Source organism: Cygnus atratus, chromosome 5 (assembly GCF_013377495.2).
Source record: "Cygnus atratus isolate AKBS03 ecotype Queensland, Australia chromosome 5, CAtr_DNAZoo_HiC_assembly, whole genome shotgun sequence".
NCBI lineage: Eukaryota > Metazoa > Chordata > Aves > Anseriformes > Anatidae > Cygnus > Cygnus atratus.
In genome coordinates, this window is record NC_066366.1 from 32,558,776 (window position 1) to 32,575,508 (window position 16,733).

The following is a 16,733-nucleotide window of genomic DNA, read 5'->3' on the forward strand; positions in this document are numbered from 1 at the left end:
TATTTAGTTCCAAGTGCGCATTTTCTAGGCTGTTACTGCTCTGGGGGAGATGAAGGGAGAAGAGAGAAAGAAAATAACTACTGAATTTGATACTGAAACTTCAAATCAAGTTGGAGTACATCAGTAAGAAAGTTGTGATGGCAGAAGGATTACCCTGCAGCATCCAGTCATTTTACCACGTGTAACACATTATTTACCTAAATGTTACCACCAGTAATGAAAAATATTCTGAAAATCTCTGTTTCTCTAGTCTTGGTTTGTTTCCAGGGTGGCAAGGAAAGAATGTCCTCACCATATAAATCCACTGAAACAATGTCTTGGTGCAGTTTCATGACTGCTGTTCCCTACTGCAGTGGGTAGGGCTGTTGGGTTGCTTGCTCCCCCCCCCCTTCTCTCGCGTCGGTATACAAGCGGGTTTTGCCTTTGGAAATCTTTGTTTCTTAAAACCTAGAATGGGAACAAAAGAACAGAGAATAAAGATGGATCTCTGTTGGCTTCCCAGTTTGTTACTTTGATCAGGAGAGAAGCCCTGTGTGGCTGTTAGTGTATAAATACATGAAAGCCTGAACCATTCTGTATTTAAGATGCCTCTGTAACACTGAATTTGTTTGGGGCATTTTAAAGATATTTAAGAATATTGTTAGGCTTGCCTGTGATTATTTGATTATTCAGTAGGCTGGATACCAACCAGTAACTGTTCTGAAGACAAGAGTAATTAACTTTGTGTGTACAGGAGCCTCTTGGGACAAGGAAAATAGGAAGACAAGCAAAAGCTTGTCTTCTAGGGTGAAGCGTAGAGCCCTTTTACAGTGTCAGCACAAGGAGGACTTGGAGTATGGAAACGTAAGGCTTCTAGGACTGGGAAATAACGTTTAAGAACACAGGTATTTGAAAAAAGCGCAGACAGACAGGTACTTGGCATGTCTCGCACACAATGAGGGAGTTTAGTTTGTTAAGATAGGGAATGAATGACTGCGGTCGCTGCAGAGGGTGTTACCACTTGCTTTCACGTTTGCCTACGAAGCCCATGCGGTAGGAGTGAGCCACTTTTGAGCAAATCTCAGAGTTTTCTGGTTAGTGAACACATTTGATGGCATCACCTTTTCTTGGGGCCCTATATGCCACACAGATTAGGAAGCAGTGTTCTGCTGGGCTGTCTCTGGAGCCCAAGGAGCCCTGCGGCGGGTCGGGGACGCGGCCTGGTGGCAGCTCTGGGCCAGGGGCCCCTGGGCAGCTGGAGGAGCATTCAGCTGCTCCTTTTAGATCAGGTAAATGGTTGCGTTTGCCATGCCTCCGACCCGCTTGCTGTCTGGCAGTTAAGGACTTTGCCTCAAATCTCTCTCATTATTTTCCCTTTATTTTGCTGTTAAGCTCCTATAGTTTTTTTAGGCTAAGTCTCATTGGGGTGAAGAAGAGCGTGTTCAGTCTGTCGTTGTCCTCAGAAGTGATGAATCCATTTGAAGTCATGGGTGCTTACTGCCCTCTTCTAGGGACAGGAGGCAGGTTGCTTTCCTACAGTGCTACCAGATGCTGAGTTTGGGGAAAGGGCTCTTCTGCAAAGAGCTGAGAGGCGAAGGATGCTCTGTGCTTCTGAGCAAAATCATTAAACAGTGGTTGCATGTGGTGTTTTGGTTGGGAAGCTGGAGCAATACAGCATTAACATAACTCATGCTAGTTCTTGTTTTATCACTCCTTTTCAAAACATATCTGTAAAGGAATCATCATATTTTTTCTGGTATGATACTCGGTGTTGAATCTTGCTCCTTACTATATATCATTTTTGTTAAGCTGCTCGTAAGATACATATCAATATTGCTACTGGGAAAGAAAAGTCTTTCCACCTTTTTGGTGTCCTTTTCTGTCCCTCCCACAATGATTTCTTCCATCATAAGCACAAGTTTCATGTTTCATCTCATTTTCTAACTTCTTTATTTTCTTCATGACCCTACCCTGTCTTTTGGAAGACAGTCTTTGATTTTAGGTAGTGCTTGTTTGTGGGTGTTTTTTTTTTTTTTTTTTCAGACAGTTGTTAAAAATGTGGCGCACACAGGTGAAAGTTTGTTGGAAAACACAAATCATAATCCCTTTTTTGTACAGAAGGCTTTTGGGTGCTTTCTTCTCTGTTAACTTCTGCTTGAAACATGTTTCATGACAGAGGTCATTTATTCTATTTCTGTCAGATGTAAGAAGATCTAGCATATAGAAAATTGAACCTAGATAGTTTGAGTCTAAAAGTCATTTTTAACTGAGGGCTGTTATCCTGTCTAACACCTCCTGGCATGCTGCTGTTTATTCTGTGTGAGTAAAGACATTAAATCATGACTAGGTGTTTATTAAGAAATAATAAAATTTGCTCTTGTTCAACCACTGCTGATAGTCTCAAGGTGGTAATCGTTCTTTTGTAATATTGGAAGTTTTGAATCTGCTTTGTATATTGTTTTTTTGGGGTTAACAGACTTGGAAAATTTTAGATGCTGATTTTTGGACTGTGTACGTGGAGAGAACAATTTGAAGAGCAGATGCTCAATTTGTGTTTTCACTCGTATAACCTTAAAACAATTCAGTCAGTAACAATTCAATAATTGAACAGATACAAAATCCTATGCAGTAAAATAACGTGAAGTTTACTTCAGATTTGTAGTATCTCTGAGAACTAATACAAACCAGAAGAATCCTTTAGAAGAACATTTAATCTAAGTCTTTCAAAAGCTGACTATTTTTATTTTTGTCATCCAACATGTGCAAAAGCTGTAGTTAAAGGCGCTTATTTATTAGTAAATACCATATTTATGGCATTGACAGCCGTTTCAGTTGCAGTTACAACTCTGAATTTGGAAATCAGTTAAAATTATCTTGCTGTTACTGTATCACTCATGACGTCTTTCCTAATCGAAGAAAACTACAATTCCAGTTGATGGACCTATTACTGTAACGATTGATAGGACATCTTGTGCAATAAAGAAAAGTAAAACTGCAATTGACAGAACAATGAAATGATAGTTTTGGTTTTAAAGTACATACAATGCAATACTGTGGGGTATTTTGGCGGGGGCGGAAGTCTGAGAATCCAAAGTCCTGGGAACAAATGAAAAGAAGTCAGGAAGGCTATTTTTATTATTTGAAAAAACAAAGCTGGAGTATAGTCTAAATTTGTAAATGGAAAAAGGTTGTAATACATTGCTAATTTTATATTCCTTTTTCTTTAATGAAGATAACAGTTTAGAGGGGCAGGTTTTCTGGTCAAGCATTGTAGCTTGCGCAACAGGTAGCAGCTATATTCTGAGGGCTGTAAGGCTAGCATTGCCTTTAAGTAAGGGAAGGGCCTTACAAGTATTCTGTAGGCTGCAGCTGTGAACTGAATGATAAAAACAACATAAGAAAAGTATTTTTAGTATTTCCTTTCTGGAGGAAAGCAGCTTTATATACATATATAATTCAACTAAATAATTTAATTGCACTCATTTGACTTTCATGATACACGGCTGCCTTTTTGTAAGAGTTAAATATATTTAACAGTGAAGAAAGTTTGCTTTAGATGTTCAAGGACTGGAATCATTTTACTTTCCATTTCTGTGTCCTCATTTGCTAAAGCATTTGAATTATACTAGGTCAGTGCGGTGCTCATTCTTATCAAATAGCATCCATAAATTCATAATTTTGTGGTGGAAAGTTTAGTCTGAATTTCTGCTTGTTTGGTGAATATACCTATTAACTGCAACCTCAGCCTTTTGCCCCAAACTTCTTTGGTTACGTGTTAAGTATTGGCATTTGGTGTAGCATGTGTTTTCCTACTCACCTAGTTCTTTCTTGTTGGAGGTGGCAGTGATGACGATGATTTGTTGTTTCCTCTTGACAGCTGTGTGTTCCAAGGCATCTGTGCATGAGGAGAAGTTTGTTCTATGGCCTCGGAGCTGGGCGCCAGGGAGGATGGCAGCTGCTCAGAGCTGGCAAAACCCCTCTATCTGCAGTATCTGGAGAAAGCTCTGCAGTTGGATCAGTTTTTACGACAGACATCTGCCATCTTTAACAGGAGTATATCCAGGTACCAAAACCTTCTCATTAGGATTACCAAGGACAGACAAGCATTTTTATAATATTGTTCCCAGGCAACACCGTAGTAGGGGGTTTATTAGTGACTTGCTCATTATAAACTCATTTCCTGTAAACATTTTGCACTATACTTTTTACTTCACATTGATAACCAGCATATTGTCAGCCCAGGTTCAACTTGGCAAGATGTTTTAAAGCTCTTTCATAGTCGAGTGGCCAAAACTTTCTTTGCCAGCAAAAAATAGGATGAGCAAGCATTAAGTTGATTTTTCAGGGAACTGGCACGTAGCCTTAAGCAAAATGCAGACTATGTTCTCGGATGCAGCATTTATACGACAGTAGGTTGTACCACTGAGAAGTGAGTCATCAGAGGTACACTTCTGTCCCAAAACAACTTACATTTAATTTCATCAGCGTTTTGGAACTGCAGACTTACAGAACTGTAAAGTGTGTGAGTAATAGATAACAGGTGTATTACAGGCATGTAATAAGATCCACACGAGGAGCAGAGGGGAAGAAAAATGCCTTATATCTTTCACATGTACGGTAGTGCTGAGAATGACAGTGTTGTGCTTTGGTTTGACCTAGCACTTAGTTTCTTGGTTAGTTCATGCTCTTCAAATTAAAGAATCTAGTTAGAGACTGGGGGTGTGCGTTGATAGCGTAGCCAGACTGGTCTGATCATTAACTGCTGCTGAGAAGGAAATTATTAACAGTCCTATTTCTAACGTGTAGACTTAAAGCTGAGGCTGACTCAGTTCTCAGGCTTCCAAGCAAATGGCTGCATGCAAGGAAAGTTGCGTATGTGCCTCCTATTTTGTATATTTTCCTTTCGTTGTCACCGTATTATGTATCTTCTTGCAGTGATGAAAGTGAGGATGGATTGGATGACAATCCTTTGCTGCCTCAATCTGGGGATCCCCTGATGCAAGTAAAGGAAGAGCCTCCAAACTCTTTGCTTGGGGAATCTTCTGGAGTAGGAAATTCTGGGATGCTGAACACACATTCCCTGAATGGAGTATTGCAGCCAGGTAGTCATCCACTAAGTCGAATCTCTGCTTACTTTGTGGTAAGCTGGGAAAAGCATAACTTCTTAGGAAATTTGTTTTTATCTTTTTTTTTCTCTAAACAGAACCAAAGTCTGAAAAAGGGAGCTTGTATAACTTTTCTAAGCTGAAGAAAAGCAGAAAGTGGCTGAAGGTAAGAATATTGCAAAGAAAAGCAGCTGTTAGGAAATCTGAGGAGGGTCCCAGTTAATACCTTGTTGACAGTGGTAAATGAGGGATTCTGTCTTATCATTTAGTGTAGATCATGGAGATCCAAACATGTAAGAAAGTAGATAGCAGAAAAAAGTTAAGCACAGGTCAGAGCATTACCTCAAATGAAATTGGCAAATACAGTAAGTTTACAGTAAGCTTATTTGTTCCCATCTCAGTAGTCCATTTAATTTTACTTTACATGTGCTACCAAGAGCTTAGAAAGCTAGACAAACGTGTTTAAGAGCTGCCCTAAATGATCTGACGCAGTTTTAATTGTTGCAAAATATCATGTTGAAGAAGAAGCCTAAGGTGATACAGAAATGTATTAATATTTGATATCTTGCTGAAAAGAGGCCTTCAAAGGAATTCTTTAGTCTTGTACTATACTGGTCTGTTTGCTGCACTATTTTTTTGAAGTAACTGGAGTTAGACTAATGTCCCTTGCTAAGAAGAAATCAATGTGTTGTGTTGTTTTGTTTTGTTTTGTTTTTCTTTCTACATTAAAAAAAAACACTGACCAAAGTTTAAAAAAAAAGACATTCTACAGAGACTTCTCATCTTAGAAACATGGAGAAAGAAGAAAATGTGATGGTTGATAATAAGTATTGTTAAGATCTTGAGTAGAACAAAATAGAATTACAGTCTCTAGATTTAAAGCTTTCATTTTCATCAGGTAGTGAAATGGACAGTAGACATTTCAGTTTTGGTAGGAGCAGCATTTTAGTTAAATTTCAGAGAGTATACATTCAGTAGCGTGAAGTAATTGTAGTGCACTATACAAATTACAGTGAGCTATTATGAAATACATTAAGTGGACATTTGGGACTGAGCTGAAAGTTTGTTTCCTAAGATGTACTCAGTTCAAGGCCCGGATGAGGAAGGAAAGAGAGAGTAGAAAGGTGGCATTATGCCATCTTTGCCTTTTCATTGTACTGCAGCCTTCTCTAGTTAGCAAAAACAGCTTGCCAAGAGGTCAGTTGAGAGCCAAACCTGGTGCAGGTGGTAGAATAGCAGGTCAGGCTGTACAAATGGTGTAGCAAAGCACCTGTAACCATGTGGCATAAAATACCCCTGCTTGTATCCTGATTTTTCTCACTGCTGGAAAGAATTTTCCAAGATTAGGAGCATCTGCAGTGGGTTTTAAAATATCTTAATTTTCATTAAACTTACAGAAAACTACCTCCCTGAAAATCAGAAAACATGCATTTGATTAGCTGCTAAACAGTATTGTATGTCAGAAAATGATTTTCCATTTGAGGCATTTCAGTTGTAAGACACTTTGTAAAGGCTGAGTATTGTGGCTGGGCCAGGTCTGCCGGCTCTTTATTAGATAAAGGCTCAAGAGCATTCTGCATAAATAAACGGTACAGGGACTTGTGAGTGTTAAATTAGTCTCCGTTTATTCTTGTTAGAGTATCCTTCTGAGCGATGACTCCAGTGACACAGATTCACCAAGTGATGAGGATGGAGAGGATGAAGAAGAATTCTCTCTTTCAAGGGAGGAGCTTCACAATATGCTGCGATTACACAAATATAAGAAACTACATCAAAGTAAATATAGCAAAGACAAAGAGGTAAAAATCCAGAACTTTTGTATTTCCTTGATTTTTATTCTCTCTTTCAGTTGCGTTATTTTTACTGCTTTTACCTTTTTCTGAAAAATGATAACATTTTGTGGACTAGAAAATACCCTAATGTTTGATGAACTAGAACAATCTACTATCAGTTTCAGACAAGGGTTATTTAATTAGTTATATACAGATTGAAAAGCCGTTGATCCCTTATGCTGAGAATCTCTTGATAACTTACATAGATAGTATAGGTACACGTGTACATATAGCTTTTGCAACACTGTTGTGTTCATTAGAGCAAATGTAGAGTGCTAGATTTGGATAATGCATACCAAAACTGAGATGCCGCGGGTTTCAAGTCTACAGTTAAACCTAAAGCAGTATATTTGCATCATCATCAAGGCAGCAAGTAGTAAGGTGATGTTTACCTTCTTGAAAGAGAGTTCTTTACTGTTTTGTGTAATTCTTTTGAGTTTTACTTGACTTGATTTTTTGCCTTACCTTTCCTTTCTATTTTAGATTTTCTTCTCATGTTCTTTTTTTTCTCTTCCTCATAAGAAAATATCATCCTCCTGCATTTCTACATTTTTTGATATTGTGCCAAGTTTTGACTATTTTGATTCTAATAATGTATTTCTTTGAATTACAAGAGCTTTGGCAAAAAAATTAATTACTGTTTTGAATTGTGCCAGAAAGTGGGTCTCAGATGAAAGAAGTCATCCTATTCTGCTATCACAAGATGTGTATGAAACAAAAATTTGTCATTGCGTTGAAATTTCTCCAAAAGAGTGGAGAAATAGTTTTCCCACCGAAGTCTTTGCTTGTGTCCACTTCTTTCCTTTGCTTTCTCATTAACTTTTAAACCCAGATTGTGTTGGCTTCTCTTGAAATACTACGTAACTACACAAACATTCATACATCCAGTTTTCAGATAGGTCGTAATTTTCATGTTTATATGTAACCTCTATATAATTCTTTAATATTTTAGCTGAATATTGCTTTGAATATACTTTTTTTTTTTTTTAGAATCTGCAAGCTGCTGAGGCAGCTATACTTTTACTAGATAATATTCAAGTTGTTTGTTCCTGTGGAAATCTTTTAAATGCCTTTTATCTAAACTCATCCTTTGTTATCCTTTGGCATGATCAAGTAGGACATGTATGTGATTTGGGAATGCAAGCAAAACAAAGAGGAAGTCCTTGATTGGGCCGCTGCTCATAACGTGCTGCCTTGCTGGGCAGCACCTGTATAGAGCAGTATGTTTTTAAAGTGTAAGTTTCACTGCCCGTTCTTCCCTTCTTATTTAACTGAGTGGGTTTGATTCCCCATGTAGAACATTGGAGCTACCTCTGTACACAAAGTGGTTTCACTTTGGACACCCCAATCCTTGATAACAATGCTAAATATGGAGATGCATGTTTACTGATCTCTTATTTACAATCAAAATGTGAACTTATCTCCTATCTCTGTTATCTGCTGTATCTGGTTTCCATGAGTGTGCTCATTTACATCCACTTCAGTTGCAGCAATATCAGTACTACAGTGCGGGATTGCTGTCTACACATGACCCTTACTATGAGCAGCAGCGCCACCTGCTAGGGCCCAAGAAAAAGAAGTTTAAAGAGGAGAAAAAATTAAAAGGTAAAGTCACTAACCTTGTGTTTTCAAATGGTTTCTGTGATTTAAGCTCCTTTCCTGTATTATTTGTTTTGAATAAACATAAATGCTCAAAACCTTTGAATTTTGCATGGAAAGCTAATAGCCAGTTCTGTCAAAGAAAAATCATCAGAAAATACTGTGCTTTATTGTCTGACCTCTAGAGAGTTAGGGTAAAAATGGGTGGTATAAATTGAAAGTTCATGGCTTTAGATTTTCTTTGTAGACCTCTGGATCTAGAATGAAATTGTCATGTAATAAATACTTCATAGTTCTCAACGGTCTTGGCAGTGTTTCAGAATCCATAAATATTGTTGTGTATCATGGTTCATTTGTTCTTTTTTTTTTTTTTTTTGAAAACATGATAGTTTCTTGAAAAAAGTAAGAAGCTATCCGGTACCTGATACAGTTATTCATGAATGAGTAATTCTAGTGACATGGAAATAATAGGAAGTGAGATTGTTTTGGAAATTAGAGGGAACTTAGAATTGATGTCCAAAATGAGTTAAAATAGAATTACTTCTGCAACCTCTCAGCTGGACTTTCTCAGATGCATGTTTGGTGAGAAGTACAGTTTCCTTTCTTGTTTGTGCTGGCAGCATCTGTTGATCTGTAAGGAGGAAGGAAGAGAAGGCTGTGAACTGTCAGTGTAAGGTAGATTCTCTCTAGTGCAAGTACTTTTGTTTGAGCTGGTTTTTTTTGTTGTTGTTTTATAAGGAGATTATTTTGGACTTACCTTCTTCCTTCCTGTCTATCTGCAAGTTCCTTTAATGTTCATTTTTTTGCTTCTCTATTCTTGTAGCATCCATGGTTTTGCATGCTCTCAAAGAGTATTTTTAATATCTGATAATAGTGTCTGGTAGTTCCCTCTGAAAGCTGTATCTGCAGTAAGAGATAACATGCCAGTCTCTTTAATGACAGGTTTGGTTTGAAACTTACCCTACCAAATGCTGATGTTACCTTTAGATGTGTTATCTTTACATGTCTTAAATAAAATTTTACCACAGAACAAGAAGCACTATACCAGCTCCTAGGGTATGTTTCCATGCAGGGAAACATGCCATAGGAATTAGTTTCAAAACAAAGGAGTAAGTGGATGGTACTAGAATTGGCAAGCATGGATAAGTTTGGCTTTTTGTTGGTTCCATGCAAAAATTGGCTAGGATAGCTTACTTAGGACATGTCTGACTAAATGTGGAAGGTCCCAAATATAGGCTAAAAAAAAAAAGACTTCATGATCATTGTTTTCATGCAGGCAAATTGAAAAAAGTAAAGAAAAAGAGGAGACGGGATGAAGATCTCTCTTCAGAGGAGTCACCACGACGCCACCATCACCAGACCAAAGTTTTTGCCAAGTTTTCTCATGATACGCCACCACCTGGGTCCAAGAAAAAGCATTTGACTATTGAACAACTTAATGCTCGTCGGCGGAAAGTGTGGCTTAGCATTGTTAAAAAGGAGTTGCCAAAGGTGAGCTTGGCTGGTGGCACTGCATTAGTGATGATAACAAGAAAGTGAGATAGAAAATTAATTCAGTGGAGAGGTGATGCTTGGAAAACTAGAGTAAAGTGAGAGCTGATTTTCTGGTGGTCATCAATGGCCACACTGATACACTGGTATCTGTAAGCAAACTGCAGTTCTAATTTCTTATCACCAATGGTATCTGAGTGGATCATGCAGTGCTTTGCCACTACTTTCATTTGGCTATCCAACCCCTTTCTATGAACAGCACATTAAACTCGAGCAGGTAATCCCACTAATCTGCAGGATAGCTATGTAATGCAAACCAGTATCTTGGTCTTGTGCTAAGTTCAGGAGAGGCATTTCCAATCGTTACAGCTTGCATATTTTTTGAAACTTGGTTCAGAAACAGCCTAGGGAAAACTTTGTCATTTACAGGAGAAGCTTTAGGCATGTTTGTGATAGCTCGGTTCTCTATCACTAGTTCTCTGATATGTCATCAGTGGATCTTAAAACCTGCTTTTGGGTGTACACAGTTAACAGACTTTGAATTTCTAGCAAGTTGAGTATGACTGATGGCTGTATCATCCTTTATGGACTTATACACCAGGCAAAGGATAGGTACAGTGTGCCAGACCTTGTATTTTCAAAAGACTGATTTTGGTGATGTGAACAACATGGGATCTACATTAACTCTTAATATCTTTGGGAAACAGTGGAAACATCTTTTGTTTAAGTGATGACAGTTGAATAGAAGAGCCCTATTTTGCAGAAGTAATAATTAAAGAAATCTTCCTGAAAACGGAGATGTTTTACATGCTTCCTTTAGGAGCTGGAGTACGTTTATGCATGCCTTTGACTACAAAGGATGAAAGATGTTTCCATCAAAATCAAAAATAGTTACAGAACGTGTACTTAATTATACAATAAAGTGCATGACTGAGGTTGACAGGTGTAACAGCTAAAGAATGGATAGTGATATTTTAAAATACTGTAAAACTATTAACCTTTAAGTAATTTTAAGCTGGTGTTCTTTTATAGGCATACAAACAAAAAGCCTCAGCACGCAACCTTTTCCTAACCAACAGCAAAAAGGTGAGTGTTCTGCTTTATAGTGATTCTTGTATTGAGTGTAATAAGCAAGTTGTAACCTCTTTGTTACTTACAACACTGACTATACTGGCGGGACAGTATGGGAGAAAGAACTGTGTATAAGTAATTTGTATACAGCTTTTCAATTGTAGATGTGTTATTTTGGTGTGTTTAATAAGCAATAGAGGAAACAAGCAACATAAATTTCTTAAGTATTTTTGGTTTTCATAACATTTAGTTTATTAATTTTTAATTAACTTATCTTTGATACAATAAACTTACAATAAGACTTTGGTATGCTTTGTCGGCTTTCAAACTGCCCATCCACTAGTTAGAATTTGTTGTTTTAAGCGTTGTTTAAATCAAAAGGGCTCTTGGAAGTATTAAATGTGTTCATAATCTCAACTTCTATGTAAGTTTAAAAATAGAAAAAAAAATCTGCTTAAATGATTGCCAAAGAAATTTATCTCCTCATCAGAGTATTATCTGAGAAGTGTCATTGTTTCTACATAGAAGGCTTTATTGTAGGAACATTTGGTAATACTTTTCTGAGCATTTTTCAAGTGTTACATTCAAGTGCCTGATTGATTTATATGGCTAATGAAAAAGTAATCAAGCATATGGCTGAGAATCATCAGATGCAAGATGACGTAGGAAACTTACATTCCGTATACGCATTATTAAGAAAGGGAGCATTTTCTCTGTCAGGGATGCAGAAAACAGGATCTCCTTCACTGTAGGTAGGTTCTTCTGTGGGTGTCCTTACCAGAGACTGAATTTCTTTTTGATGTCTGAGCAAATAGTCTGTGATTATTGTGTTTGTAGGTATCACAAATTGCATATTATACAAGTGAGTGATGCAGCAGACTTAAAGGTTTTGAAATTGCACTCTTTTCTGCTTTGTTTTCATTTTGTTTGATCATTTGAAATCTGTGTGATGGAATTGTTGATGTGCAAATTTTAGTGGAGGAAAAAAACAACTGTCACAAACATCAAACCCAGCAATTTTGGCCATTATGACAGTGACATTAATTTATGTATACTAGAATGAAAAATGACATTGTATTATGCTTCTTTATGAGATGGTGAGAAAATTGTAGGATACTCCCCCACTTTCCAGTGTATTAACATGTGAATGCAATTTGTGTGCTGCCAATATTCCCATTGTAGCAGCCTTATTAAAACAGCAAGAAAGAGCGGGTACCACAGAAAAATGGAATAGAGGAGTCAGAGATGCAGGTCTCCTGAGTTCCTTTCAAGGACCTATCCACCAGATCAATCCTTTAAGTATCAAGCCATGCTGCAGCTGTCTTTGGATTTGTATGCATCTCAGGAACTTTTTGGAAGTTCATGTTGTCTCACACTGTTTCAAAAGCATTACTGCTGAGTGAAGTATCATAGTTTTTCTCTTTTGAAGGATAAGACTTGGTTGTAATTAAATTTGATGTTGTGTATTGCTGGCTTTCTCTAAATCTCACAGAATCACAGAATCGTCTAGGTTGGAAGAGACCTCCAAGATCATCTAGTCCAACCTCTGCCCTAACACCAACAAGTCCTCCACTAAACCATATCACTAAGGGCTACATCTAAACGTCTTTTAAAGACCTCCAGGGATGGTGACTCAACCACCTCCCTGGGCAGCCCATTCCAATGCCTAACAACCCTTTTGGTAAAGAAGTTCTTCCTAATATCCAACCTAAACCTCCCCTGGTGCAACTTTAGCCCATTCCCCCTCGTCCTGTCACCAGGCACGTGGGAGAATAGACCAACCCCCACCTCTCTACAGCCTCCTTTAAGGTACCTATAGAGAGCGATGAGGTCTCCCCTGAGCCTCCTCTTCTCCAGGCTAAACAACCCCAGCTCCCTCAGCTGCTCTTGTTTTTTTAAAATTGAAGATTTTTGTTTATTTCAGATTCCTGAGACAAACTTGACTTCATCATACATGATCAATTTAAGCAGAATAACTATACAACGTATTTTTTGTCACCAAATGATTTTCTTAGAGTACATGAATATTCACAGAACATATACTATTGGAAGAATTGTTAAAAGCATAACTTGAACTTCCGAACTTTGATTCGATAAAGCTATTCAGCTTTTTAAAGTAATACACAAGAAAAAGTGAAATATGTAAAATTTAACTAAAGGCTTGGGTTTGTTCTTTTCCCTTCAAGATCAATATTTTAAAAATATGATTTCCTTGTACCTTGTTAGCTTGTACCTTGTTAGCTGTACTAGAATATCTGCCCATTTTTCTTATGTATCCAAACCTCATTTCTCCCTAGCTTGCCCATCAGTGCATGAGGGAGGTACGTCGAGCTGCTCTCCAGGCCCAGAAAAACTGTAAGGAAACTCTGCCACGGGCACGTCGTCTTACCAAGGAGATGCTTCTCTACTGGAAAAAGTATGAAAAAGTAGAAAAAGAACATCGGAAACGAGCTGAGAAAGAGGCTCTGGAACAACGCAAGCTGGATGAGGAGATGAGAGAGGTACAGCAAAACCACAAATTGCTGATAATTCATCTCCTGAGGAGACACAGAAGTGATTAAATGATTTGAGTTTCTAAATCTGGACCACCAAATTCAGATATTTGTTCAGTTTCAGTGGTATTCCATCTATTTCTTCTGCTATCTTAAAATTCTTTACATAATTCTGACATTAGCCAGAGGTGGTAAGAAGCCTTTGAACTACTTAAATTCTTTATAAGTGAGTGAAATAGAGGAAGGAATTAAACAAACAGCATGTGTCTTGCTGACACATACATAACTCAGTGTTACTAAGTGCCAGCCTTTTGTGATGATTTGCTCATCATTCTGAATCCAGAAGGCAAACCATCTTTTTGTTCACTTTTTTTTTCCCCCCTACTGTAAACACATCATAATTTGTACGTGCCTTCTGTATGGTACTTGCAGAAATTGTTAGCAAAACTGTTGGGGCATACAGAGTTGAGAATTTTTATGTGATCACTTTTGGGTTGGTCAAGTGACTGATTCATGGACTCTTTTAAAGAGTGGTAAGGGTATAATTTAAGAAAAAAAAACTTCCTTGCCAAAGTTCTCTGGTGGATTATAGTTGTTACCTTACAAGTGCAGTGATGAGCTGAGGTTGAATCTTCAAAATACCTCATGGTTAGTTTTATGCTTAAGCCATTAGATCATGTTTTTATGTATAGTGCTTCTCTCTGTTCTTGAAAATTTGTAGATACTTTGTGATGGTTTCAACTGGCTTAAATTAATGGACAAATTCCACTGTATCATTTTTTAGCTAGAACCTAAGAATGAACAGTTTCTGAAACATCTTGCTGAACCCTGGACAATGATAATATCTCAGCAGTATGCATGTCACATGTTCTTTCACAGTTCTCTGTACTATTAAAAAACAGAATGTTGGAGTTACCTGCTGTGATTGTCTTGAGGGTTTTTTTAGCTGCTTGGTTCATCTACTGTAGACCTCTATACTGCTGTTTAGTTTTGTAAATCTTTCGATTTTCCAGTGTGCATAAAACCTTTAAAAAAAATTTTAAACTTTCTTTCAGGAGATTATGGTATTCTTTGCCATGATTGCTGAATTTAAAAGAACATTTCATTTACAGCGATTTTATATTTTAATACAGGTGTTTGTGGTTGGTGGTGTTTCTGTTTTCAACTAATATTCTAGAATTTTGATATCAAAGCGATGTATAATACAATCTAGATCAATTGTTGATGCTTTATTAGATTAAAACATTTTTTTCTTGAACTATATTTTATTCTGTTTTTACCCCTTCATCTTTTTTTTTTTGTAAATGCTCTTTTCTTAGGCTAAGAGGCAGCAGCGAAAACTTAACTTCCTGATCACACAAACTGAATTATATGCCCATTTCATGAGTCGTAAACGAGATATTGGACATGATGGAATACAGGAAGAAATCCTACGCAAACTGGAAGACAGCTCTACCCAAAGGCAAATTGATATTGGTGGTGGAGTAGTGGTCAACATCACCCAGGAAGATTATGGTAAGCAATTCATGCACAATCCTTCTTTTGCACTCTTGAAATTTACTGTACTATGTGCATTCTTACACAAATTTACCATTTCAAGCACAAAATTCTTCTGTAATTACTGGAATTTATCTGTTGGTTTTTTTTTAATTTGGGTAGTTAATTCTGCAGAGCTCTAACGTGAAGATGTTGTTTTCAGATAGTAACTATTACAAGGCCCAAGCTCTGAAGAATGCTGAGGATGCTTACCAGATTCATCAGGCACGGGTATGTATTTTTTGGATCCATGAAGTAAAACAGAAAGCAGAGTAATTGGTAGAGGCCCCAAAAACAGGATCTTTAATAGCAGCCAAGTCAAGTAGATCAAGTTTAGATCTCGGGTACCAGATCTAAACTTGGTTCTGTTGTCCCAGGTAGAAAAACAAGAGATAAAGATTTGGGATATGGGAGCAAGTTCATCTCGTTTTAAGATACCCTATGTCTTAATGGGAACTGTAAAGCCTTTTACTGTACAATTTCTTGTTAAGTTAATATGTCCATCATCTTATGCATATTTTCCTCTTCCTGTTTAGACCAGATCATTTGATGAAGATGCAAAGGAAAGTCGGGCAGCTGCTTTACGGGCTGCTAACAAGTCTGGTACTGGCTTTGGAGAGAGCTACAGTTTAGCAAATCCGTCTATCCGTGCAGGGGAAGATATTCCACAGCCTACTATTTTCAATGGGAAACTGAAAGGTTACCAACTGAAAGGCATGAATTGGCTGGCCAACCTATATGAGCAGGTATCTTAGTACCTCTTGCAAATTTTTAAAAATTCTAGAAGAATTCATGTGACTTGGTCAAAAAAAATACTATTTTAAAAAATAGACCACATACTGTATTTGTAATGTCTTTAGAAGAGAAGAAAATCTTATGTAAACCACTTACCAGTATTCTTGAATTATTTAGGAAGTAACAACCTTGAATGGGACATTAATTTTGAGATTCTTTATGTGGACATTGTATAAATGTTTATCGCTTGGGTTATACACTGAGGAGACTGCTGCTGCTCCATGTTATATACAATTTCAGGCTTTGGGCAGCTTGTAAACTGCAGGCAACGTTGCCCTCGTGTATACATCCAGTTCACAATATGATTGTGAAATGCAGATGGACTGAGGGAAAAAAAAATCAGGCCTAGAAATGAGTGAAAGTGTGGTTGAGATAAATTATCTCTCAGTAGAAGACCTAAAAGGGGATAGGGTGTTTTAGAGTTGTCATAGTGGGGCTGCTTATCGTAAATTCAGTGGGAAGCATTTTTCAAATCTTTTATGGATCAAAAAAAGTAGTAAGGTGTTAATTTATGGATCTTTCACAGGGCATCAATGGAATCCTGGCAGATGAAATGGGTCTGGGTAAAACAGTGCAAAGTATTGCTCTCCTTGCACATCTGGCTGAGGTAAATGGATTACAGCTTTTTCCTGGTTCAGTATACTTGATAGAAGATGCATACTTTTCACATTTGGAATGAATTCTAGATTATAAAACTTGAGTGTCTTAAAAAGTGTTTTAGCTATGGCCTTTCCTTTTGTTTTAAAGCTGTGCCTTTTAAAGGCTGTGTGTGTATGTAGCTATATATATCTGTGTGCATATAGAGAGAGAATTTTCATTTGTTCACAGAGTAA

The 16,733-nt window shown here is 37.4% G+C and overlaps 1 protein-coding gene across 1 annotated transcript in view; it reads left to right on the forward strand.

Annotated features, from left to right (window-relative positions):
* Window positions 1-16,733, forward strand: part of INO80 (INO80 complex ATPase subunit) — a 68,809-nt gene that overhangs the window by 4,173 nt on the left and 47,903 nt on the right. The window contains exons 2-13 of the mRNA XM_035539699.2: window positions 3,857-4,042; window positions 4,915-5,081; window positions 5,183-5,250; window positions 6,722-6,883; window positions 8,401-8,521; window positions 9,792-10,006; window positions 11,039-11,092; window positions 13,375-13,578; window positions 14,889-15,084; window positions 15,269-15,336; window positions 15,642-15,851; window positions 16,427-16,507. Coding sequence (XP_035395592.1) covers window positions 3,900-4,042; window positions 4,915-5,081; window positions 5,183-5,250; window positions 6,722-6,883; window positions 8,401-8,521; window positions 9,792-10,006; window positions 11,039-11,092; window positions 13,375-13,578; window positions 14,889-15,084; window positions 15,269-15,336; window positions 15,642-15,851; window positions 16,427-16,507 — 1,689 coding nt within the window. The 5' untranslated portion in view covers window positions 3,857-3,899. The remainder of the gene's footprint in view (window positions 1-3,856; window positions 4,043-4,914; window positions 5,082-5,182; window positions 5,251-6,721; window positions 6,884-8,400; window positions 8,522-9,791; window positions 10,007-11,038; window positions 11,093-13,374; window positions 13,579-14,888; window positions 15,085-15,268; window positions 15,337-15,641; window positions 15,852-16,426; window positions 16,508-16,733) is intronic.